This window comes from Schistocerca cancellata, chromosome 3 (genome assembly GCF_023864275.1).
Source record: "Schistocerca cancellata isolate TAMUIC-IGC-003103 chromosome 3, iqSchCanc2.1, whole genome shotgun sequence".
NCBI lineage: Eukaryota > Metazoa > Arthropoda > Insecta > Orthoptera > Acrididae > Schistocerca > Schistocerca cancellata.
The window spans coordinates 691,051,449-691,077,758 of NC_064628.1; the positions used below are offsets into that span (position 1 = coordinate 691,051,449).

Sequence of the window (26,310 nt, forward strand, 5' to 3'; positions counted from 1 at the left end):
GAAAAATAAATAGTTACATAATGTAACAATAGATGGCGCTGTAAGCATCATAATTTAACAGTGGCCGACTGCAAATGACAAATGAATCATACAACAATGCCTAAGGTGTACGTTTGACATTAAACAAACTGTACTACTCAGTGTGCATGGGTGTACAGGTGTCATACTGTTAGTTACATAAGCCCATCCACCATGCAAGGTCATATCACATTAGATGGGAAAAATTGGCTTTTAATAGTCGGTTGGTTGGTTGGTTTAAAGGCAGGAGAAGGGACCAAACTACAAGGTCATCGGTCCCTTGTTCCTAATAAAACAATGCCATAAGTGTGAGAATAAAACGGACGAAACATATAACACAAAACAGAAAGAAAGGAAAAGCCACAAGAACGAAGGGAAGGCAACGAACACTAAAAGGAACAAAAGAGGACAAGAAAACAACAGAGATGACAGAAACAGAAGAGAGTAAAAAATGAAAGCAGATTACAGTGGCTGGCCAACCACGAGAATAAAAAGGGAAAGCCAGCCACTCTGCATCATATTAAAACCTCCACCCTAAAAGCACTAGGGTGGAGGACACAAGAGGGGCAACAGACACACGCTGAAACCTACATAGAACTATAAAACCCACTCTCACAGATAAAATGTAAGACTAAAGCTGCTGTGGAGGCATTGTTGCCCAACACCGAAGGCAGGGTGCTGGGAAAGTTAAAAGTCTGCCGTAGAGCAGCTAAAAGTGGGCAGTCCAGCAAGAGATGGACGACTCATCTGGGAGCCACAGCGACACAGAGGTGGGGTCCTTGCAACTGAGTACGTAACCATGCTTTAGCCACGTATGGCCAATGCAGAGCCATCAGAGGACAACTGATTCCCTGCGAGGGGCCTGCATGGAAGACTTCCACACATTCATAGTCTCCTTAATGACATGCAGTTGGCTGTGTGTGCTATTATGGCATTCCGTCTCCCAAACCGAGAAAACCCTGCGGTTTAAGACAGAATGCAGGTCAGCTTCGGAGATGCTTATCTTCAGAAGTGATTTCTTCATCACCTGTTTGGCAAGCCTGTCGGCAAGTTTGTTGCCAGGGATTCTGACATGTCCCGGGTTCCACACAAACACCACGGAACAGCGGGACTGTTTCAGGGAATAGATGGACTCCTGAATGGACGCTACCAGAGGGTGGCGAGGGTAGCACTGGTTGATAACTTGTAGGCCACTCAATGAGTCAGTACATGGGAGAAATGACTCACCAGGGCACGAGTGGATGTACTCAAGAGCACGAGATATGGGTGCCAACTCTGCAGTGAAAACACTGCAGCCAACTGGAAAGGAGTGCTGCTCAATATGTCCTCCATGAACATATATGAAGCCTACATGACCATCAGCCATTGAGCCATCAGTGTAAACCACTTCAGAGCCCCGGAACACGTCAAGAATCGAGAGGAAGTGACAGCGGAGAGCAGCGGGGTTAACCGAGTCCTTAGGGTCATGCAAATGGTCCAGATGAAGCTTCGGCCGAGGCGTACACCATGGAGGCGTACGTGAACGGACTGCAAGTAGAAGTGGTGAAGGGAAGGACTCCAGATCGGAGAGAAGGGACCGCAAGCGAACCGCAATCATTAGCCCCGATCTGGGCCGCCGATGTGGGAGATGGACTGCCGCAGGCGGGAAAAGAAGACGGTAATTTGGATGCTGAGGGGAACTATGAATGTGTGCTTCTAACTGGCGAGCAGTTGCGCACGTCTGATCTGCAGTGGAGCGACACCAGCCTCCACCAGTATGCTGGTCACCAGACTCATCCTGAAAGCTCCTGTCGCTAATTGAAACCCACAGTGGTGCACAGGGTTGAGTAAATGCAATGCTGAAGGCGCTGCCGAACCATAAACAACACTCCCATAGTCAATTCAGGATTGGACAAGGGTTCTGTAGAGCTGCAGCAGCGTACAGTGATCTGCACCCCAATTGGTGTTGCTCAGGGCATTGATGTGCTGCCAGCACTTCTGCTTAAGCTGACGAAGAGGGAGCCTAGTCAATCGAGCGTCGAAAACCAGTCCTAGGAATTGATATGTCTCCACTACCGTGAGTGTATCATCATTAAGGGAAAGTGCGGGTTCCGGATGAACGGTACGACGCCAACAGAAGTGCATGACACACAACTTTGCAGCTGAAAACTGGAAGCTGTGGGCTAGAGATCATGATTGCGCCTTGTGGATGGCTCCCTGGAGGCACCGCTCAGCACCAAAAGTACGGGAGCAGTAGTACAAAATGCAGAAGTTGTCTGCATACAGAGAAGGTGAGATGGAGGGCCCGACAGCTGCTGCTAGACCATTAATGGCCACTAAAAATAGAGAGAGACACTCAATACAGAGTCCTGCGAGACTCCATTCTACTGGATATGGATGGAACTATGGGAGTCACCGACTTGGGACACGGAAAGTATGGAGCGCCAGGAAGTTTTGGATATAAATTGGGAGTGGCCCCCAGAGACCCTACTCATACAATGTGGCAAGGATATGATGTCGCCAAGTCATGTCGTATGCTTTACGTCAGTCAAAAAAGACGGCAATCAGGTGTTGCCCTCTGGAAAAGGCTGTTCGGATGGCAGACTCGATGGACACAAGATTATCAGTGGTAGAGCGACCCTGGCGGAAGCTGCCCTGACATGGAGCCAGCAAGCCACGTGACTCCAGGGCCCAACCCAACCGTCGACATACCATACGTTCCAGCAGCTTACAAAGAATGTTGGTGAGGCTGATGGGCCAATAGCTATCCACATCAAGCGGGTTTTTACCGGGTTTGAGCACTGGAATGATGGTGCTCCCCTGCTATTGCGATGGAAAGATGCTATCGCACCAGAGCCAGTTTAAGATGATGAGAAGATGTCGCTTGTAGTCAGATGAGAGATGTTTAATCATCTGGCTGTGGATGCACTCAGGCCCAGGAGATGTGTCGGGGCAATGTGCAAGGGCATTGAGGAGCTCCCACTCTGTAAATGTGGCGTTATAGGATTCACTGCAGTGTGTACTGAATGAGAGGATGTTCTCTTCCAGCCGCCGTCTCAGTGTGCGAAAGGCCGGGGGATAATTCTCCGACGCAGAGGCTCGAGCAAAGTGCTCAGCAATCACGTTCGCGTCGGTACATAACTCGCCATTTACGGCAGCACCAGGGATAGCTGTTGGGGCCTAGTACCCGAAAAAACGTTTGATCTTTGCCCAGACTTGTGAAGGTGACGTGTGGCACCCAATGGTGGAGACATATCTCCCCCAACACTCTTTCTTCCGTTGTTTCATCAGGTAGCGAACACGGGCACAGAGCCATTTAAAAGCCATTAGGTGCTCCAGGGAAGGTTCCACTTATGCTTTTGTGAAGCTTGCCAACACTCCTTAATTGCTTCGGCGATTTCCGGCAACCACCAAGGGACTGCCTTATGCCTTGTGCACCCTAAAGAGTGTTTTCTGCCACAGAAACAATTGTGCTACATTGATGTTGCCTTGTGGGGGAGATTCGTGGTGACAGCAGAGGTGAAAGTTCCCCACTCCGCCTTGTTCAAACCCTATCTGAGCAGGCGTCCATGTGCCTGATGCTGGGGCAGTGACAGGAAAATGGGGAAGTGGTCACTACCACACAGGTCGTCATGTGCTCTCCAGTGGATAGGAGGATAGATGGGAGAAGTCCTGGGCTGCAAATTGATAAAGCAATGGCCAAGTAACTACCATGAGCCACACTGAAATGTGTGGCAGCCCCAGTATTTAAGAGGCAGAGGTCGAATTGCGACAGTAAAGTTTCGACATCTCTGTCTTGGCCAGTAAGCATGGTACCACCCCACAAGGGGTTATGGGCATTAAAATCTCTCAGGAGTAGGAAAGGTTTAGGGAGTTGATCAATCATTGCAGCTAATACATTCAGGGGTATTGCACCATCTAGAGGAAGATATACATTGCAGACAGTTATTTCCTGCGACGTCCTTATTCTGACAGTCACAGCTTCAAGAGGGGTTTGAAGGGGCACATGTTCACTAAAGACCGAGTTTAGGACATAAACACGCAAACTCCACCTGACACTCAATTATAGTCGCTATGGTTCCTGTAATATCCCTTATAGCCACGGAGGGCAGGGGTCTGCATTGCTGGGAACCAGGTTTCCTGGAGGGAAATGCAGGCAACAGATGTAAAGCTTAACAGTTGCCGTAGCTCAGCCAGGCGGTGGAAAAAACTGCTGCAATTCCACTGGAAGATGACATCATCGAGAGACTGGGAAGGCATGGAACATTCAAAGAGGAAGTTTATGCCTCAGAGTCACCTGCTGCCATCAATTTATTGCCTGAGCAGTCTATATCCATTGTGTCTGAGGGTCTAGCGAGATCTAGGTTCTCAGCGGACACCAAAATCTCCACCCCATCCTCAGCCTCAGAGCTTGTAGGTAGTGGTGGTGTGGGTTCCACTGCAATTTCCTTGGTCTTAGGGGTTGTCTTTTTGGATTTATCTCACTGCTCCTTGAGTTTCCCTGGCTGTGAGGACTTCACTGGTTCAGTCTCTGGGACTGAGGATGAGCGTGAAGCCCTACGACCAGCTGCTTTTAGGCTCTTCAGCCACTGTCAGAAGTCGTCTTTCCCACTAGAAGAAACCTGGGAAGGGAGTGACCCAAGGGTCCCCTTCCTAGCGAGAGAAGCCAAGGAAGATTTACACTTCTCCGGCTTAGAAGTGGGGACGGACATCATCTACAATAGTTGGGGGGAGGGGGGGGGAGGTGCTCCTGAAGTATGTGGTGCTGGAGCAACAAGGAGGGAAATGCCCACCACCATCAAGGGGGCAGGTGTAGTCTTCTGGCTCTGAGAGGTGACCTGGGTTGGCAGAGCTGATAGTGCCAGAACTGTTGTAGCGGCAACGTAAGATGATGCCATATGCACAGGATGCAGGCATTCAAATTTTCTCTTAGCCTCAGTGTATGTTAGTTGGTCCAAGGTCTTGTACTCCATGATTTTCCTTTCTTTCTGGAGAATCCTGCAGTCAGGCGAGCAAGGCGAATGGTGCTCTTCATAGTTGACACAGATGGGAGGCGGGGCACATGGAGTATTGGGATGTGATGGGCGTCCACAATCCCAGCATGTGACGAAGGAAGTATGGTAGGAAGACATATGGCCGAACTTCCAGCACTTAAAGCACCGAATCGGGGGAGGGATGTAGGGCTTTACATCACACCGGTAGACCATCATCTTGACCTTCTCGGGCAATGTATCACCCTGAAAGTCCAAGATGAATGCACCGGTGGCAACCTGATTATTCTTCGGACCCCGGTGGACACACTGGACGAAATGTACACCTCACCGCTCTAAATTGGCGCGCAGCTCACCATCGGACTGCAAAAGAAGCTCCCTGTGAAATATGATACCCTGGACCATATTTAAGCTCTTATGGGGCGTGATGGTTACACAAACATCCCCCAACACGTCACAAGCATGTAACTCCCGTGACTGGGCAGAGGATGCTGTTTTGATCAAGCCTGACCCAGCTCTCATTTTGGACAAGCCCTCCACCTCCCCAAACTTGTCCTCTAAATCCTCAACAAAAAACTGAGGCTTCATCGTCATGAAAGATTTCCCATCAGCTCTCGAACATACAAGGTACCAGGGCAAATAAGATCCGCTGCTATCCTTAGCCTCATGTTCCTCCCATGGTGCGGTCAGGGAGGGGAACGATTTGAGGACATACTTCTGTGCGCTGAATTGAGCTTATGATCGCTTAGATACTGCTGGTGTTTCACCACCAGCAGAGATAATGGACTATGCTTCAACACGTGTCATCCGCCCTGATGGCACCCACTCCGACCAGGGGCCCTCCCCACAGGTGCCACCCAGCCGCAGCAAAGGCCACCTGGCTGGATGGCCATTGCCTTGAGTGCCAGTGTCCCAGGGGGATGGGCATCTATCCCTTTGCATACATGATGCAGGCATCAGCAAAACGATCCCTGTGTGGTCAGGGGGCTACAACCAATAGGGTACATGGCGGCCCCACCACAACGGACTGGCTACTTGTGCTGTATATCAGGTGCAAAGAAGTCCATGGTCATCGTCGACGCAGAAATCGACACTGCATAGTGCATGGTGGAAAACACACCCAAGAAGGTGTCCTTTCCCAAGAGATGGAGAATGCGCAGGACTGCAATGCGACAACAAGAAAGTGGGCTAAAGATCTCAAAGCACGATGGACATGATGTACCTTCTAAGGCGCCCTCCCCCAATTGGCTCGCTCTTCGGGAAAATTTTGAAGAATGGATGTCAAACCCTACAGGGGACCATCACATAAAGACCGAAACGTGTAAAACTCCTTTTAGTCGCCTCCTACAACAGGCAGGAATACCTCGGGGCCTATTCTAACCCCCCGGACCTGCAGGGGGGTTTTTAATAGTCCTGAGGCCAAAAACCACATAAAAAGCATCAGTCAAAATGAAATTGGATTATTAGTTTCCATGTGACTGGCATAAAACATGTTCAATATGCTATCCACCATTTTCTGCAACAAGGTGAAATTGAGAAACAACATGTTCCAAAACTGATTGAAGTGTTTCTGAGGTCATGTTCAGAAGGTGTTGCACAATGCATGCCTTCAATGTAGCCAAGTTTGCAGTCAAAACACTGAACACAACATCTTTCAGATAGTTCCACAGCCAGAAGTCACACAGGTTAAGATAAGGTGATCGAGACGGCCAGGCTGTAGGGAAATGGCAACTGATAATTCTAGCATTTCCAAAATGGCGCTTCAGCATCTGCTTAACTGGATTTGCAATGAGGGGAGGGGCACCATCTTGCATAAAAATGATCCCACCCACACATCCACATTGTTGGAGAGCAGGATGACATGGTTGCGCAAAAGACACTCATAACGCTTACCAGTGACAGTATAGGTAACAGGTCCAAAAACACCTGTCTCTTCGATAAAATACGGCCCTATGATAAATGATGCCATAAACCTACACCACACAGTGACCCTTTTCAGGATGAAGTGGTACTGGTTGTTTTGCGTGTGGATTTTCCATTGCCCATATTCAACAATTCAGTGTATTGACATATCCTCTCAGATGTAACTGTACTTCGTCTGTCCACAAAATCTTCCATGCCCAATCATTGTCCATTTCCTTGCAAGCAAGAAATTCCAAAGCAAAGATCTCTCTTGCTGGCAGGTCAACAGAAAGCAACTCGTGCATATGGGTAGTTTTTAATGGATAGCAAAGAAGGATGTTTCGTAGGATTTTACGCTCCATGCTCACGGGTATGTTCAATGTTCAGGCAGTTCTCCGTGCACTACACATTTGCATACCACCACTCGCCTCCTCCTGCATTGCTGTGACCACTGCTTCCACTGACATAGGCGAGAGAAATTCAAAAAGACAACCCCTAAGACGGAGGAAATTGCGCCGTATACCGATCCTGCCTTGGAGGCAGTTAAGTGGGAGATGTGTCTCAGAGCTGGATAGTGACAGATGGTGACGTGAGACTGCACATGCACATAGTTTATTTATCAGCCAATAGAGGACAATATTGGATACGGGACTGATTTAGTTTCACTCGGGTGTGAGTCGTGCTTCGGTAGCTCAGATGGTAGAGCACTTGCCCGCGAAAGGCAAAGGTCCCGAGTTCGAGTCTCAATCGGGCACACAGTTTTAATCTACCAGGAAGTTTCATATCAGCGCACACTCCGCTGCACAGTGAAAATCTCATTCTGGAAACATCCCCCAGGCTGAGGCTAAGCCATGTCTCCGCAATATCCTTTCTTTCAGGAGTGCTAGTTTTGCAAGGTTCGCAGGATAGCTTTTGTAAAGTTTGGAAGGTAGGAGACGAGATACGGGCAGAAGTAAAGCTGTGAGGACCGGGCGTGAGTCGTGCTTCGGTAGCTCAGATGGTAGAGCACATGCCCGCGAAAGGCAAAGGTCCCGAGTTCGAGTCTCGGTTGGGTACACAGTTTTAAACTGCCAGGAAGTTTCATATCAGCGCACACTCCGCTGCAGAGTGAAAATCTCATTCTGGAAGCCTCTACATCCTTACATTTGTCCTCTAGCCATCCCTGCTTAGCCATTTTGCACTTCCTGTCGATCTCATTTTTGAGACGTTTGTATTCCTTTTTGCCTGCTTCAGTTATTACATTTTTATATTTTCTCCTTTCATCAATTAAATTCAATATTTCTTCTGTTAACCAAGGATTTCTATTAGCCCTCGTCTTTTTACCTACTTGATCCTCTGCTGCCTTCACTACTTCATCCCTCAGAGCTACCCATTCTTCTTCTACTGCATTTCTTCCCCCATTCCTGTCAACTGTTCCCTTATGCTCTCCCTGAAACTCTGTACAACCTCTGGTTTAGTCAGTTTATCCAGGTCCCATCTCCTTAACTTCCCACCTTTTTGCAGTTTCTTCAGTTTTAATCTACAGTTCATAACCAATAGATTGTGGTCAGAGTCCACATCTGCCCTTGGAAATGTCCTAAATCTCTGTCTTACCATTATATAATCTATCTGATACCTTCTAGTATCTCCAGGATTCTTCCATGTATACAACCTTCTTTTATGATTCTTGAACCAAGTGATAGCTATGATTAAGTTATGCTCTGTGCAAAATTCCACCAGACGGCTTCCTCTCATTTCTTACCCCCAATCCATATTCACCTACTATGTTTCCTTCCCTCCCTTTTCCTACTCTAGAATTCCAGTCACCCATGACTATTGAATTTTTATCTCCCTTCACTACTTGAACATTTTCTTTTATCTCATCATACATTTCATCAATTTCTTCATCATCTGCAGAGATAGTTGGCATATAAACTTTTACTACTGTAGTAGGCATGGGCTTCGTGTCTATCTTGGCCACAATAATGAGTTCAGTATGCTGTTTGTAGTAGCTTATCCGCGTTCCTATTTTTTTATTCACTATTAAACCTACTCCTGCATTACCCCTAATTTGATTTTGTATTTGTAACTCTGTATTCACCTGACCAAAAGTCTTGTTCCTCCTGCCACCGAACTTCACTAATTCCCACTATATCTAACTTCAACCTATCCAATTTTTGACATTCCACTTTCCTTACAAAGTCTGGCAGTTTGTACTCAGCTGCCCTGATACTGAAAGATGAACAACAGACGCAGAAATCATCAATCAATAAAGTTGCTGAGACAGTAGTTCTCACTTGTTTCTGCAAATCAGTCTATTGCTATTAAGATCACATTCAGTATAGAGCCTTATGGGACTGGTTTTTTCCCCTCTGCATATGGGAATTACTGACTGACTGAAGGATTACTGGCAGACAAAACTTTGGATGAAGATCGTGGAGGAGCCATGAAAGCCCCAAAATACCACATGGTGTCATAGGTTTTAAGCAAGTCCAAGGAAACAGCCACGAGATTCTGGTGACAGGTAATAATGGTTCTGATAGTAGACTACACATAGGGTAAGTGATTGCTGGTAGACCAATCATCCCAAAATCCTCACGAGACACGAGACCTTTTGCCTCGAGGGCCCAGAACCAGTCACTCAAATCACTTACAACAGACATTCATGTATAACTATACAATTCCTGTGGGATCTTACTTGGTTCCAAAACTGTAGTAATTGTATTTTCCCTCTACTAGGAGTGGGCACTGAGACAAAGGGGCAGGGCACCTACCCTCAAGCTAGATTTGGTTATAAGTACCAAGCATGTGGTATTAAATTTCACAAGTAGATAGCATAACATTTGATTGTTTACTCAATAAGTGCCAAGAGCTGCATTTTATCATTCCGCCAGTGCACTGAGGAGTTCCTATTCAGAACAGAGTTCCAAACATTGATGAGAAATATAAGGAAACACAATGCTCTCATTTTATAGAGAGGGTGTGCAGGGAAAGTAGTTGTCAGATGCTGATGTTAAGACAAAGTGTGCTGCCAGTTGGTTGGCAATGACAATAAGGTTTAAATTTCATTAAGTCATCCTAACAGATGCCAGTGATATAAGTCATTCTGGTAGACCAGAAATACAATGCAACTTGGTCCATGCCTGTAAAGTCATCAGAGTTCCAATGGTGGATATAAAACTTTCCAGCACTCCCCCCTCCCCTCAGGTCAGGATGTTCCTCATTTCAGGGCATAATAGGCAATTAAAGCTCTGACAAAGTATGTGGTTTCAGTCTGGGCAGGTACTGGGTAACAAAGGGGATGCTTCTTTGTAGCTGGTTGTTGGGGTGGTGGGAGGATAGAGGTGTGTGGCAATATGGCACAGGAAATATGTTTGTGCACTATTTCTAGGAGATGATGTGAGACTGTCAGCATACTGGGTTGGTTGGTTGGTTTGGGGAAGGAGACCAGGCAGCGTGGTCATCGGTCTCATCGGATTAGGGAAGGATTGGGAAGGAAGTCGGCCGTGCCCTTTCAGAGGAACCATCCCGGCATTTGCCTGGAGTGATTTAGGGAAATCACGGAAAACCTAAATCAGGATGGCCGGACGCGGGATTGAACCGTCGTCCTCCCGAATGCGAGTCCAGTGCCTAACCACAGCATACTGGGCAATGGAGTTATTTGCACTGCAGATATGTTGTCCCCAGGTGGCCAGTCTGTATGGGAGGAATTTTTTTGGTGTGGAAGGAATGGTAGCTGTTGAAATGCAGGTACTGTTGGTGGTTGGTGAGTTTAATATGGACAGACGTGCGTGGAATCATCAGAAAGGGGGTGGTCAACATTCAGGAAGGTGGTATACTGGGTTGGGAGGACCAGATGAAGTGGGTGGGGGAGATGACGTTCAGGTTATGAAGGAACAAGCATAGGGTCTCTTGGCCCACAGTTAAGATCATGAAGATATAATCAATGAACCTGTACCAGGCCAGGAGTTTGGGCCAACCTCATCCCAACACTGAAACCTCACTCTCCCTGTTCATACCACCATCCAACTGTGATCCTTCCCCTCCCTCCACCCCTCCCACTCAACCACCCACTGGTCACCTTCCAGCAATTCCTTTCTCCAACTTGGCCTCACCATTCTTCCCCAGGTCCTTTTCTACGAACACCAATCTTTCAGTGGTAGAAAGGACAGCCACATACAGCCTCAAGACAGATCCTGACCTAATCTTCCTACAAAGTTTCCAACACTGTCACTATGAATTGCAGTGAGAACCTGGCAGGAGGCCTCTGCCAATTGTCTGGCTCTTCCACCCATAAACTCTACCAGAATGATCCCATCACAAAAATCCAAAAATAACCTCCAATTCCTGCTTAAAGCCATAAGGCCTCTGAATCCATTTAACTCCTCACTCCCATGACATTCCGCACACCCATCTTCTACAAGCTCCCCAAAATCCAACAATCGTGGATGTTCCTGTAGGTGGTTATTGTGCTCCCAACTGCAAGAATTTAGGTCCTCAACAATCAACACCTCCAACCAACTGCATAAAATAAGGCATCCCACATCAAAGATACCTTCACTTTCTTCACCGACTCTCCACCATCCCAACCCCTTCACCTCCTGGATCCCTACTCATCACCACTGACACCACTTCTTTGTACACCAACATATGTTATGCCCGGGGCCTTTCCATTTTTAACAATACTTCTCCCAAAGACCTTTAGACTCTAAACCCACTACCTCATTCTTCACACACTTAATTAACTTTCCCTAACACAGGTACAAAAACAAATCCATGGCACAACCAAGGACACTCACATGGCACACTCCTAAGCCAACCTCTGTATGTGCCATCTACAGGAAAGCTTCCCTGTCTCCTAAAATGCCAAACCCTGATCCGCTTCAGATTCATTGATGATACCTTATAGTCTGGACTCAAGGCCAAGACACCCTATTTTCATTCCTTCGCAATCTCAACACCTTCTCTTCCACTCACTTCACCTAGTCCTCCTCAACCCAGTGTGCCACCCTCCTGGACGTTGACCACCTCCTCTCTGATGGTGACATCTGCACCTCTGTCCACAATAATCTCATGAACCATGAACAGTACCTGAATTTTAACAGCTGTAATCCTCCCACACCAAAAAATCCCTCCCATACAGCCTGGCCATCCAGGAATGGAACAGCTGCAGTGACCCCGAGCTCCCTTGGCCAGTATGTTGAAGATCTCACAAAATCCTTCACAGGCAAGCACTCTCTCCCAAAACTAGTTCGCAAACAAATTTCCTGTGCTATATCCCCACACACTCCCTATCACCCTAATATCCCCAACAACCAGTTGAAAGGAGTGTCACCCAGTACCATCTAGGATCGGAACAACTCAACAACATTCTTCAACAGGGCTCTAATTATCTATTATCATGACCTGAAATGAGTGACATCCTACCCAAGACCTCCTCAAGTGGTATTCTGTCGCCCACCCTATCATCCTAGTCCATCCATATGCCACACCCAGTTCCAGCCCCTAGCCACAGAGATCACAACACTGTGGAAGAATGAGGTTCAAGACCTGCACAATCAACCCACCCAGCAGTTCCTATTCCAGTCCTATCACAGGCCACATGTGACAGCTCTGGTGCAATCATTGCACAGCTTTTTATATTCGTGTGACAACCAACCAGCTGTCCACTAGGATGGATGGCCACGGCCTAACTGGCCAAGAGCACACCATGCAGCTAAACATAACACACTGGATTTCAGTGGGTGATTCACAACCTGAGCCATACACATCCTCTCCTCCACCACCTGCTTTTCTGAACTGTGCAGATGGGAGTTATCCTTACAAAACATTCTCTGCTCCCCAAATCATGCCAGTGTCAATCTATGATAACCTACTGTCCCCACACCCTCTACACAACAGTTTCCATCCCCTCTGTCCTATCAACTCCTTCCAATTCATGTCCTCTCACCCTGATTGTGCGTCACTGTCTGTCAACGCACCCACCAGTCTTTGTCCCTTCTCTGCTCTTCTCCTTTTCCACTCAGCCTTGTCCTGCCACCATTTAGTCCCTGGACATTCTGCCAGGCAGCACTTACTCCTCTTCTCCCCCCCCCCCCTCCCTCCCTCCATCCGTACCCTGTTATTCCTCCCCCCCCCCCCCTTCCTCACTGCAATTCCAGATTGCTGCTTCCATTCAACAGAACACAGCTGCATTATGACTGGAGCAGCTTTGTGAGAATGCGTGTGTTTTCATTTCTGGAGAGAGCTTTTGGCAAAAACTAAATGTGTAACATTCTTTTCATTTTGCCTGTCTTCAACTTGACATGTCATCTCTGTGGTGAGTAGCTCTCTCTCCTTTTCATAACATAGTTGATATTCCAACCAGCACTTTCCACTGTAAGATTTAAATACACTAGTGTAATATGTTACCACAATTAATGGCCTTAGAGCTGCCCCATAAAGGGTTATGGGCATAAAAGTCATCCAGTAAGAGAAAGGATGGGGGTAGGTTGGAGAGCAAATAAATGGACACAGAGGGAGATTCACCTTAGCAAGGTGGTACAAAAATCATTTGTTTGTACAAAAGTATTGCGAAAGGGATGGGAATTTTGCATCATGATTCAGTTTCAGTTAGTACCACTGACTGGTTATCATCTGCTTGTATGACTTCAGTAACAATGGAAATAGGAAAGGAAGATAGATTTTAATGTTCTGTCAACAACGAGGTAATTAGAGACGAAGCACAGGCTCAGATTAGTGAAGGATGTTAAGGAAATCAGCCATACTCTTTCAGAGGAACCAACCCACCATTTACCTTAAGCAAATGGGGAAGTGGAAGAAAACCTAAATCTGGATGGCCAGACAGGGAGTGAACCATCATTGTCCTCCTGAATGTGTTAACCACTGCACTACCTCACTCAGTAACAGCAATGGAGGTTGCAAAGTCACCTTTCACCTCTTATTTTCCTCTTTTCCTCCTCCTCACAGAATTTGGATTCACTGGGAGTGTAAAGATAAAGAGTCTGGTACAGATGATGAGCAGACTGAGCAGGCTGTTCTGTGGCCTGATATCCATACTTCTTGCAGCCACTGGCCTTCATTAGGTCAGTTGGTTGTGGTGGTTAAGTTAACAGGCCCAGGAGGGAGCAACCTTCTGCTAGGGGATGTCTGTCAGAGGTCTATTATACAGGTGTAAGGTGCCGAAATCCCCAGCACAGATGTAGTGGTAAGGGAGAGGGGGCTCCCCTTCCGCAGGTGAATGAATGAACTAAGCTGGCGACTTAACAGCCCAGTGACAAGAAGGGAGAAGAAATTTTCACGCCAATCATTTTAGTTTATTATGAAAGGGTCACTTTTTGGGAGCAGCTGCCATCGGGGCAGCAGAGTAAGGGTTATTATGTATGTTCCCAGCTTCACATTATGTTAAACAATCAAAAATCTTGTGCTATTTAATTATTCATTTTCCTCCTGTGAAGTGGCAGGTTGGTGATCTCAGAGAGTGATCCTCTCTGGAACTGGTGCAGTGAGGGTGTGGTACACAGGGGGAGCAGGGGTTGGAGTGGGGGGGGGGGGGGGCGGCATCATCATATATTGGTTGTCTGCAGTCTATACAGTTAGGTTCATTTGTATAGCTAGACAACATGGCCAAATTTCATACATTTTAAGCACCTCGGTACAAGGGGCAGGAAGGGTCAAGAAGGGTTGCTTGTAAGACATTATACTGGTAAGCTATAATCTAATTTTTTAAATTTCTAATTTGGTGGTAACTGAATCCTTGAATCATCAAGTTGACTAGTTTGCAAATACAAATGTCCTTTCTCTATCAATTCATTTTCATTTAGATATGTTAAGACCCTGGACTGGAATGCAAAGAGTGAATAATTCATATAACTTCATGATTTTTATTATTTATGTTTTAATGCACAATGTCTCCTAAAGCAATCTGAAGGTCAAACTATTACCAACATTCCGAAGTAACGGTTTGTGAAAGTGTACAAGAAAACAATACCTGAAACTCTTTCTCAACATGTTAACTCAAAGTATTGCAAAACTGAATATTCTGTAGATCAAATGTAAATGGACAAAACCTGATGATAACAATAAACCTCAAATAATACTGTACAGTATTAAAATCATTTGGGGGCTGATTACAATACTCTCAACCGAAGATATAATGAACTATAGTTGAATCAGCATAAGTTGATCCCTGATAGTTGCAGCAAGTTGGGCGCAGCAGCCTACCTCAACCAATTCCCATGAATCAAACATCATCAACCAATTGCGTAACATGATTGTGTGAATATCTCTGTAGCAAAGCCCCAGTGTTGTCACACCTCTGTAGATGGCTACTATTTTCACGTGCAGCTGTTGGCACTTCGCAGCTGAAAGCTGTCAACAGTGCTGTGAGCTATCAGGGATGATTTTACACTGTCTCGACTATACATCTTTCTTTCTATCACTTTCCCCACTTAACAGATTTGGGGGAGGAGAGTTATTAAAACACTGAATTATGAACATGGTAATGACATTAACGACATCTGTCCATCCACTAATGATTGACTACTGCTGTGTATGAAGATTAAATGGTGAACTCGAGATGATTCGCAGTGCTCCTCTCAGTAAGAGTTGGCAACATGGCGGTCAAGCAGCACAACAACCCAAAATTGTTTTGGACCATGTATGAGCAGACAAAAATATTGTAAACTGTCACGGACTATCAGGAATTTACAGGTGCAACAAACTCCACTACCTGGAGAAAAATACTACTACTTAAGCAGATTCCAGTATGTAAGACAAACTTCTAAGCTTGAGAAAATTCACAGTGATACATAGAAACAAATTCACAAGACTGGTAACAGAGTTAGGAAATAAAACGGGCAATAAAAAGACGTATAAAATACAAACAGAGCTCACCTGCTTGTCAGTAAGATTAATAACAGTTGTGATTCCAAAAACGTCATTTCCATCATCACCATCGTCATCATCACTGTCTTCATCCACTTCACTTTGCTTCAAAATCAGAAAACAGAAATCAGTACCACTTTCATATACAAACAACAGTATAAAATAATTTAAATGCAACTGCTCCTTTCATGTCAATATACCTGTACACAGAATTATCCACTGTTTAAACTGCATATTCAACCAATCTTGTTCAGTTTTAATGCAACTGAGCAGAGCGAGACTTAAAAACGTTAAAGCACAAAATGGCAGTGGGGGCTGCATGAATGGGAGTGGAGGTCCACTTAGCACCAGGAGTCTAAAGAATGGAGCTAGTGCTGCCTCACTCAGAATTCCAAGTGAGAAAATTAGGTGTACATTTGATCATTCTTGCTGGCCACTTACAAATGTTATGAGTGGTATAAAGACTAATTTTATTTGAAGTTATAGTACTACAAATTTACAATTTTCTTTACGCAACATTTGCACTACCTTTAGAATATAACAGCAAATAAAAGTTTCATTTAGGGCACGTTTATGCTGCATCCTCACTGCTGGCACCTCGCAACTGGTACAATGCACTTCACTGCTACCCAGTAGCATTGTTGCATTTATGCTACAGCCTCACTGTCCTCCAGGAGTAATTAACCTGCAGCTATTCACATATCAAGCAGAGTCCTAGAAGTGCAAACACTGGGCTGCTGCAGTGGTCCTGAAGCAGCCATTCGCAGCTCACATTTCAGGATATATAGTGATGGTCACAGCATCAACACACCTTACTTCAGTGTGGTATACCTACACTGGAAGATGTGAGGAGAACCGAGAAGGCAAACCCAGGCTAGTCAGTCATCACAAAGTGCGTAACAGACCTTTCTCACTGTTAATAAACTCACAGCTTAAGACTAAAACAGAGGCAGTACTAGCTAGGGCACTTTTCTTCTTCTATGTATAGGTTTGCAGCGCATAGTTCACACACACCATGGAAGAATAGTTTAAAACAACAAATGAGAAGTGAGAAAATTTGAGTCATATTTTGAGCACCAAAACTATCCGTTTTCTTCAAAGATCATTCATGGGTTAAAACAGTAACCTTAAATTGCCAAAACAACTGCTTTCACACACAGATTTGTGATATAAGGTCATGGCAACTGATCTTTAGAGCTGTATTACAAGTTGGTGAAGCCAATAAAGTGGTGTTTTGAGAAAAAGCTTTGTTACAGTTACTGGACAGTTTAAAAAGTGATTCTGGTTGCATACAAAATGTGGCAAAATTGTTTTTATTGTTACAGCTAATATCTTATGAACTTTTGGAATTGCTGGATAACATAATAATTACAGCAGTTTATAGAATACTTAGTGGAGACATAGACATATTCACTAACAAATTGGAGTCTCTGCTGGGCATTTATGATCACTGAAAAAGCTACTATAATTGTCTGTCAACACTTCAACATATATCTTATGCTTGTGAATCTGCATCTAGGAAGCTGTTTCTTAATGTATTGCATAGCTTCAGCATGTTTCCTCTTATTAACAGCCCACAATAATAACACACAGAAAGTCTTGTGGACAACCTTCTTTCAAATATTGATACCACAGAGGTATAAATTATTAACACCGATTTAGGGCTATCTGGTCTTAATGTCCTATCCTTACAGATCCTGCGAAAGAAAGAAATGTATTTTTCTGTCGTAAAAGAAATGTTTCTGCAGAAAATTGTGCTAGTTTTGTTGGTAGTCTAAGTAACGAATCCTGGTCAGAAGTGCTTTCTCAGACAAGTAATAACAATGCTTTTGTTTTCTCTTCAACATCCACATCCAATTTTGAAATATGTTTTCCCAGAAAACTGATCACAGGCCATTCATCTTGGATCACAAAATCTAGTTTGTGGATTACATCAGGCTCAAATGAAAAGATCCACAGACTCCCAATTTATAGAATATGTGACAACTTGCTCTGAGAATTATTTCTAAAGTTTGCTCCCCAGATGTTGCTAGAATGGCTTATTTTGGTTATTTCCGGTCCCTTGTAGCTTGTGGAGTAGTTTTATGGGGCAAAATTAGCAGTCAATTAAATGACATTTTTACATTACAGAAAAGGGCTATTTGAATCTTGTCACATAACTTGGTCAGTGCTCACTGCAAGCCCCTATTTTCTTTTTTTCCTTAATAAAGAGTTCTGTTTGCTTACTGATCCCTCCTTGTACATATACAAATGTGTGTTGATGACAAGAGTTGGACTTGGTGACCCACTAACCAACTCCAATTACCATAGTTATAACACAGACAACTGTGGGTCTCACTATATAGAACAAATTAGAACCACCCATATTCAAAGACATGTGAGCCACTTTGTTACCATTTTTTATAATGTGCTGCAAACATTAATAATGATTGAGATTTTCACTCTGCAGCGGAGTGTGCACAGTTTTAATCTGCCAGGAAGTTTCATTAATAAAGATGTTGGAGACATTTAGATCAAGAGTTAAAATCACTTCTTGTTGAAAAGTGTTTGTACAATGTTCATGAAAATGTTAGCTTAGAGGATAACTAGGCCCTGGCTCATTGTTGGGTTCTTTTGATTCTGTTAACAAATGTGCCACTGGTGCCGTGTCTGTCTTTGCAAAGAAAGTCCCTGCTCTTGATTTTTTGTTTAAGGGGCAGTGCAACTCACCTCTGCTGAGAAAGGATCTGGTGCTAACCTGATTGTCATGGTTAGTGATGGCAGGTTTCTGTGTGCTCGTGCTATATAACATGCTCATGTGTTTTATTTATAGAGGTGTTTTAAATCAAAGTTTCATGTTTTACCCATATCACTGACTGATGTAATGCGCATTTGTACTTTTCTGCAGTGTTGTGTAATTTGTTTTTTTTTTTTTAATTTCTTTATCATTTATTTACTTATAGTGCACGTTAGACTCACAGTGTTGACAATGCATTTTGTTATTCCAGTTCCAATCATGTACTGAGCGAGGTGACTACTCCTGTTTTAGTGTACTGGACTCACATTTGGGAGTACTGGGGTTTATCCCCTGTCCAGCCATCCTAATTTGGATTTACCAAGGTTCCCCTTTGTCTCTAAGGTGAATGCTGGGATGGTTCCTTTGCTTAGGCAAATGTTTTATATGTATATATTATTTCGGATGTTTCTGACCTGTCGGACACTATTGTACCAAATGTTCTATGGACAAGTACATAAATAAATAAAAAATGTAAAATCAATGATGGAATAATGACAATATTACGAAAAAGATAAAATACTACACACCAAATAGCATCCAGAGTCTGGTTGTGTGTGTGAGTTGCACTCGCACGCAAGCGTGGGCACTCATGTGTGTTTTGTCTAATTTGGATGAAGGCCTCTGTGGCCGAAAGCTTACACCCCCACCCCTCAATGCAACTCAACATCTCCGCTATATGGTTATTAGCAAACTATCCTTTGCATAATATTGTCATAAATAAATAAACAACACCTGTTCTTCCAAATATATTAACCAATCTGTACCACTCAGGATTTGGCGCAAATACTTCATTTCATAGCTACAAAACGCATGGTCAATCTGCTGCTCTCTCATTAAGTATTTACAACTAACTATTAACACATTCACTTTCATTCCCGACAAATCACAGTGGATAACGCCAATGTTGTCCCACAATGAACTTAAGTAATAACATGAACCCTGAAAAACACTAAAATCAAAAATAACTAATGTTGAAATAGGCCTAGATACTTGTTGGCGTAAGAAGTCCGCTATCCCAAACAAATACTTGGCATTCAATGTTTATAGAGAATCTAGAACTAGATAACTACAGACAGGGTGTGTAAAAATTAGATCAATATCTGACCACAAACCGTCTCACTCGGCAGCTCTTTTCCTCTGTTCTATAAACATCATCACAAATGAACACTCCTCCATGGAAACTTGAATTGCGAAATTAAGTAGCAGAGTCAGACGAAATTAAATAGCAGAGTCAGATGAAGGTAAATAATTTATGCCAAATATGCGACATACGTTCTAAAATACAACTGCCTAAGAAGTAAATAAAGGGGTATGTTTACAAGCATCAACAGTGTTATAAACCCAAGAATAAGTTTAAACTGTATGCACTCAAATAACTGGTAAGTTTTACATTGGCATCCACTTACATTTTCAATATTTGTCATACAATACACGTAAATAATATACACCAAATTACTCTAACATTAGTCAGATATGTAATACGATTCGGGTGTGATAGTGTCTACCTTTTAATATTGATTCTGAAGAAAACTTCATCTGTGGCATAGCTCGAGGTCTTCTTCTATGTGACAGTTCACATACAAAATAAAGATTGTGGTAATAGATTGACCTGTGGCGTAGCCCAAGGTCTACCATTATTATGATTCACTACATTTATTTTCGTTATTTGAATGTCCCCCATTACGTAAACGGCATATGAAAGGGGCAAAAGTAAGCAGATGCCCGAACATTACTGTAAGTGGGAAATTAATTCCATCTAATAAATGGTATTTACATTTATCTACCTGACGAGCTAAACTGAAAAAAAAAATCAAATAGGCCTATACAAAAATTTAACCTTGTAAGCTGTACTTCTGCAAAGTGGCGCAACAAAGCTTTGCAGTTATCAAAGCTCAAGCCTCGAAACGAATGGCATCTGTCGGTAACAAAACATAATTATGCTTTGCATGGAACTGCTTACCTTCACAACGCTTCCAACGTAGTTCTGAGAAACTATTAGGTCTGTTAGTTCTGACAGATTGACATGGGCTTTCAAAAATAGTTGCTGCAGTAACTGCTTGATTCCATGAAAGTCAGAATCGGTTGGATTTCTTCCCTCAAAATCAACCTGAATCTCCTGTGAAACAAGACATGACAATGCTGAATAACATCATCATGATTGAATAACACTTCTGTGCAGTAACACGCGGACCGGCATATACCCTCATCCGAGCTACTGCTCCATACATCTATCTTCGTTCATACTTTTTGTCCCATGTATTCCTCTTGTTCTGGATATTCAGAGCTCTCATCGCTGCTGCCACTTGAATCCTTGTCTTCTAGATTTCTCTCCACATTAACATTACGCTTCTTCCCCGGTGTAGCCATGTTTACTCACTTTCTAATTGCTTACTGCACGTGCACATGGTGTAAACAAAAGAACATATCACCAACTACAGCCGGGTTCACACAAGCAACAAAAATGTCGCCACGGCTAGTGGCATACTGCACTTGCATGTGTGAACTCCCAGTTTTCAGTGACGCAACTAGAGAGACGCAACATTTGTCATGCCACGAAAAGTTCAACTTGGTTCTACTTTGTTGCACCACTTTCCTTCCACCACTGCTCTGATGGTTGTATTTCGAAACACGAGCATTTTATTACTGAGAAAAAAAATCGAGATAGTGGTCGGCGGGTACACTCCCGCAACTTCTAGAACTACAAGAACAACCTATGTTTAATTTTCTCTAGCATTGTGTGTGTGTGTGTGTGTGTGTGTGTGTGTGTGTGTGTGCAAACCAATGACGCATTCACAATCTTGAAAGGTTTTTGGGTGAATAAATAAAGAAACTTAATATCTAACCAAAACTGAGAGTCGTATTAACTTCGTGATTTGTGAGATCAAGCACGGTATAAATTGTGGATTAAATATAGGCAATAGTCCCTGCATGTGATGTGGCACCAGTTAACATAAAAATTAGTTACTCGAAATTAGTAGAGTCGACACAGTTGAATAAATGATAGTGAAAGACATTTAGCGCCAGTAATTATATTTACCCTTCATGTAAAGTACATCGAACACAACATTACATTACATACATAAAACTAAGAGCGTACAATAGCACCTGTTATATTACGCATGATGCACTTTGCCGCCGTCTCACACGAAATATATTTTTCACACAATTCCAACGCCCCCCTTTGAACATATATTTTGTGGCTTGCCTTCACAAGATAAGCCAAATAGCCCCACAGTCTTTTCAAACTCTTCTTTGTCCAAGAGTTTTGTCAGAAGCTCAGCCAACATGTCTTCTGTGCGCATGTGGTCCACAGCGATGTTCTGTCGCTCTATGTGGTCCCAAATAAAATGGTCCCTTATATGAATATCTTCTGTCATAGCACTAATGACACCATTTTTAGCTAGGTTAATGGATCCTTTATTATCACAAAAAGGTCGTTCCACAATTAAATTGGGTTCTATTTCACATATTAATGTTCTTGGCCACAATGCTTCTTCCTGTGTGGTGTAAGATACCACCATATACTAGGCCTCTACTGTACTCAATGCAACAGCCTTTTTGCTTTTGACAGGACCATGAAATGAGGGCCCCCCATTAATATAAAGCAGTAGCCAGTTCATTCCCCCACTCCACATCGCTGTAGCATTCTAGGTTTGCATTACCTTCTCTATGGTATCTTAATTCGTGGTTTGAAGTTCCTTTTAGATATCGGAATATCCTTTTCACAGCTTTCCAGTGCTTTTCCTTTGGGTCTCTACAACATCTGCTCAATGCGTTGGTGGCAAAAGCAATGTCGGTTCGTGACGATTGAGAAAAATATAACAGACTCCCTACTACTTCTAAATATGAAACATTCATATCACGTTCCACACATGTCTCATTTATATTTAATTTCACTCCTACTTCTACTGGAGGAGTTATGAGTTTACAATCACTCATTCCAAATTTCTTTGCAATTTTTTCTGTATATTATGATTGATTTATGCTCAATTCTTGTGTCTCTTCATCCTTAGTGATATGCATACCTAAAGAACGTTTAACTTCTCTCAAATCATGCACCTTAAACTTAGTTTGCAGCTGCTTCTTAAAAGTTCTCATTTGGCTTTCGTTTTTCAGTCAGATAAAGAAGAAGACCACCCATATTGCCATTATTATTATCGCTTCTCTTCCCCTTCTATAGTATATACTGAGATCTGCCTTAGACTGCTACTTATTCACATTTATTAGGTTTTTGTGTAGACATCGATTCCAGCAATGTACACTCTCTTTAAGTCCATAAATACATTTTCGCAAACGCCAAATCTTTTTCCCTTTCTGATCTGGTTTTTATGACATCTCTTTATGAATAGGCCGCCCCGATAGCTGAATGGTCAGCGTGACGGATTGCCGTCCTAAAGGGTTTGGGTTCGATTCCTGGCTGGGTTAGGGATTTTCTTCGCTCAGGGACTGGGTGTTGTGTTGTCTTCATCATAATTTCATCCCCATCTGGCGCGCAGGTCGCCCAATGTGGCATTGCATATAATAAGACCTACACCAAGGCAGCTGGACCTGCCTCATAAGGGGCCTCCCTGCCAATGACGCCAAACGCTCATTTCCATTTTTTTCTTGGTGAATATTTCCTCCTCCTCCAATTTCCCATTTAAATATGCTGTTAAAATTGTTAAAATTCGTTTTGCTGCCAAGGCATACTTGACTACAGCTGAAAAAGTTTCTTTGTAATCTACCCTTATTTGAATATCCTTTTATTACAAGTCGTGCTTTATATCTTGCTGATGAATTTTCGTGGCTCTTCAAAGTGAATACCCATCTTGCCTGTAATAGTTTCTTATCTGCTGGCATATTTACCCATTCAAATGTTTCGTTCTGAGATAAAGATTCCAATTCCCTCTCCGCCAATTCTTTCCATTCTTGAGAGTTCGGGCTGCTCATTGCTTCTTCTGCTGTTGCTGGCTCATCATTAAAAGACTGGGCTGCATACATCTCAAAATCCGGATATTCTTTCAGTTTTGGCACACGAGAAGAACGTCTTACATTGTCATCACAAATAGTCTCCATTTGCCTTTGACCATCCTCTTCCTCTTCTTCACTCTCTCTTTCTTCACAAAAGATTTCACTCTCGGAAATAGGTGTAATTAACTTAGCAGTCTTGCTCTCTTCAGAGTCCTTTCTATTTTCAAAGAATACTACATTTCTGCTATTAAATATCCTTTTATTCAATGGATCTATTAATCGGTAGACCTTTGAATTCTCACAATAGCCTACAAAAATATATTTTGTACCTTTTGGATCTCATTTTCTCTCAGCTGTTTTGGAATGTGCGCCTTTGCATGACACACAAAAACCCTTAGGTCAGTTTTTCTTCCTACCCATATCTCATAGGGGGTTTTATTACTTTATGCTTTTGTAGGTGATCAATTGCTCAGATATACCACCTCTGCCCAAAAATCTTTTGATAATCCAGCATCAGTTATTATGCTACTTGCTTTTTCGACAATAGTCCTATTAGCCCTCTCAGCAACCCCATTTTGAGATGGGCTGTACCTTATGGTAGTTTGATGCCTGATTCCCGTTTTTGCCAGAAGTGTCTTCAATTTCTGGTTAATATATTCTCTCCCATTATCAGACCTGATGATCTTAATTTTCTTTCCCATCCACCTTTCGACCATGTTATGATATTCCTCAAATATGTCACTCAGTTGGTCTTTGGAACTAAGAAAATAAGCATGAGCAAATCGTGAATAATCATCAATAAATGTAAGAAAATAATAACTCCCATCTATGGATTCACACTCCATCGGCCCACATACATCTGAATGGATTAATTGTAATACCTCTGTAGATTTACTTTTACTAGTCTTAAAAGGTAGCCTTGCTTGTTTTCCTTTTAAGCATATCTCACAAGGGTCTTTGGATACACTATAATTCTGTATTCCCTTTACCATATCCCTTATTAAAGATATACTCTTTCTATTTAGGTACCCAAGTCTGCAGTGCCATGAAAAACCTCCCACTGAGTATACTGGATGACATACATATCTATGTTTACTGTCAATGGTATCCAACTTAAAAATACCCCTTTCGTTATTTGCTGTAGTGATAAATTCACCATTTTTGTTGATTACTCTTGCTCCATATTTCCCTTCTTGACAATTTCCCCTACAGACAGTAGGTTATTCGCAAAAAATTTTATGTAATGAACATCATGTGCTGTAACCATATCGGGTTCGCTATCTACACTTACATGTAGGTCTAGTTTTCCAGCCAAATGACACTGGAACTTGCTGCCATCAACAGTAGATATTCCCATATGAGTCTTATCTTTAAAATTATAAAGAAGAGATTTGTCTTTAACAATATGCATAGATGTACCTGAGCCTAAACTCCATTCCAGTTGATGATTACCCACATCTCCAAAAGAATAGAAACATGAGTGCCTTAACAATATTATTGGTCCCTCTCACTGGTCTATCAGCAACATACCTCTTTTACTACGTGTCTGACATTGGGTTTACTTTTTCTCAGCACTGAGATGCGTTATGCCCCGTCATCTGACATCTACAGCACCTCACTGATTTCATCCTTTTGTTTTTTTAATAAAGAGCAGATGCAGATTCCTTCTCCTACACATGACAGCTTGAAGTGCACCTTACATCCTGTAGGATTTTCGCTTTAACACTGTCGCCTGTGATGGGTATCCCTGTGCTTTCCAGCCCCATAATCATAGGCACATACCTTTGAGGCAGTCCTGCCAACAGTAGTGTCCCTATCCATTCGTCAGCGATCTCAAACCCAATGTTTTTCAGTCAGTTCAATGTGGTTATTATTTTGTTGACCTATTCGTATACACTGTTGCATTTGTCCAGCTGAGTGGTAATTAACTCATGTTATAAGCCTACTTTCCTTGTAAGACCTCCATCCTCAAATGCACTTCATAATTTGTCCCAGACTTCTTTCGTTGTCGCAGCTTTTTCAGTGTGAGCGTAATTTACTGGGTCAACTAGTAATATCAACTTTGATTTTGCTTTTCTATCCTTAATTGAATAATTCTGATCTGTGGATTTCATTGTCCCATCCAACACATCTCATAGGTCGTCCAAACGTAAATACGCTTCTACTACAAATTTCCATGTTGCTTAGTTTTTTCGACCCATAAGTCTTTCAATCTGCGGAATTTGTGCCATACTAATTTTAACGTGAACTTTGATCTTTCTTGATGCATAGGATAATACCGAAGAGTAATACAAAAGAGTTGCATTCGTGTTGCAAGGATAACTTGTACTTAATGCAAGTGCACTACTTGAAATTTTTCCAATACTTTCTCATTATTATATTATGTATATACATGTTTCAAATGCATCGCTGGGACCATAACCTATTAGAGTCGACACAGTTGAATAAATAATACTGAGTAAAAGACATTTAGTGCCAGTAACTATATTGGCACTTCCAGGTAAAATACATCGAACACAGCAACCAAGTAAATTATTACATACATACAATTCAGAGTGTTCAGTGTACTATACCACCAGAGACGTCTATTATATTCCACAAGATGCACTTTGCCGCTGTCTCACACGAAATATATTGCTCACACAATTCCAACAGAAATCTATACATCAACGAATACAATAAGACTTTAAAATCTTGGAAGAGAGGAGTGTCTGCAGATGATATTTAATGCCAGCTGCTAGCTAGTTTGCCATTGCAGATAACATTTTCGTCTCAGAGAGTTATTTCTTTTATAAATGTATTTTGCCCCTGATTTCTCCCTCTGCAAAA

General features: G+C 43.0%; 1 protein-coding gene across 1 annotated transcript in view; it reads right to left on the minus strand.

The window, feature by feature from the left end:
• Positions 1 to 21,012, minus strand: part of LOC126175677 (protein BCCIP homolog) — a 65,364-nt gene extending 44,352 nt beyond the window's left edge. Inside the window, exons 1-3 of the mRNA XM_049922603.1 lie at positions 20,776 to 21,012; positions 20,492 to 20,647; positions 15,765 to 15,860 (exon numbers count right to left, since the gene is read on the minus strand). Coding sequence (XP_049778560.1) covers positions 15,765 to 15,860; positions 20,492 to 20,647; positions 20,776 to 20,898 — 375 coding nt within the window. The 5' untranslated portion in view covers positions 20,899 to 21,012. The remainder of the gene's footprint in view (positions 1 to 15,764; positions 15,861 to 20,491; positions 20,648 to 20,775) is intronic.
• Positions 21,013 to 26,310: the final 5,298 nt, after the last annotated feature.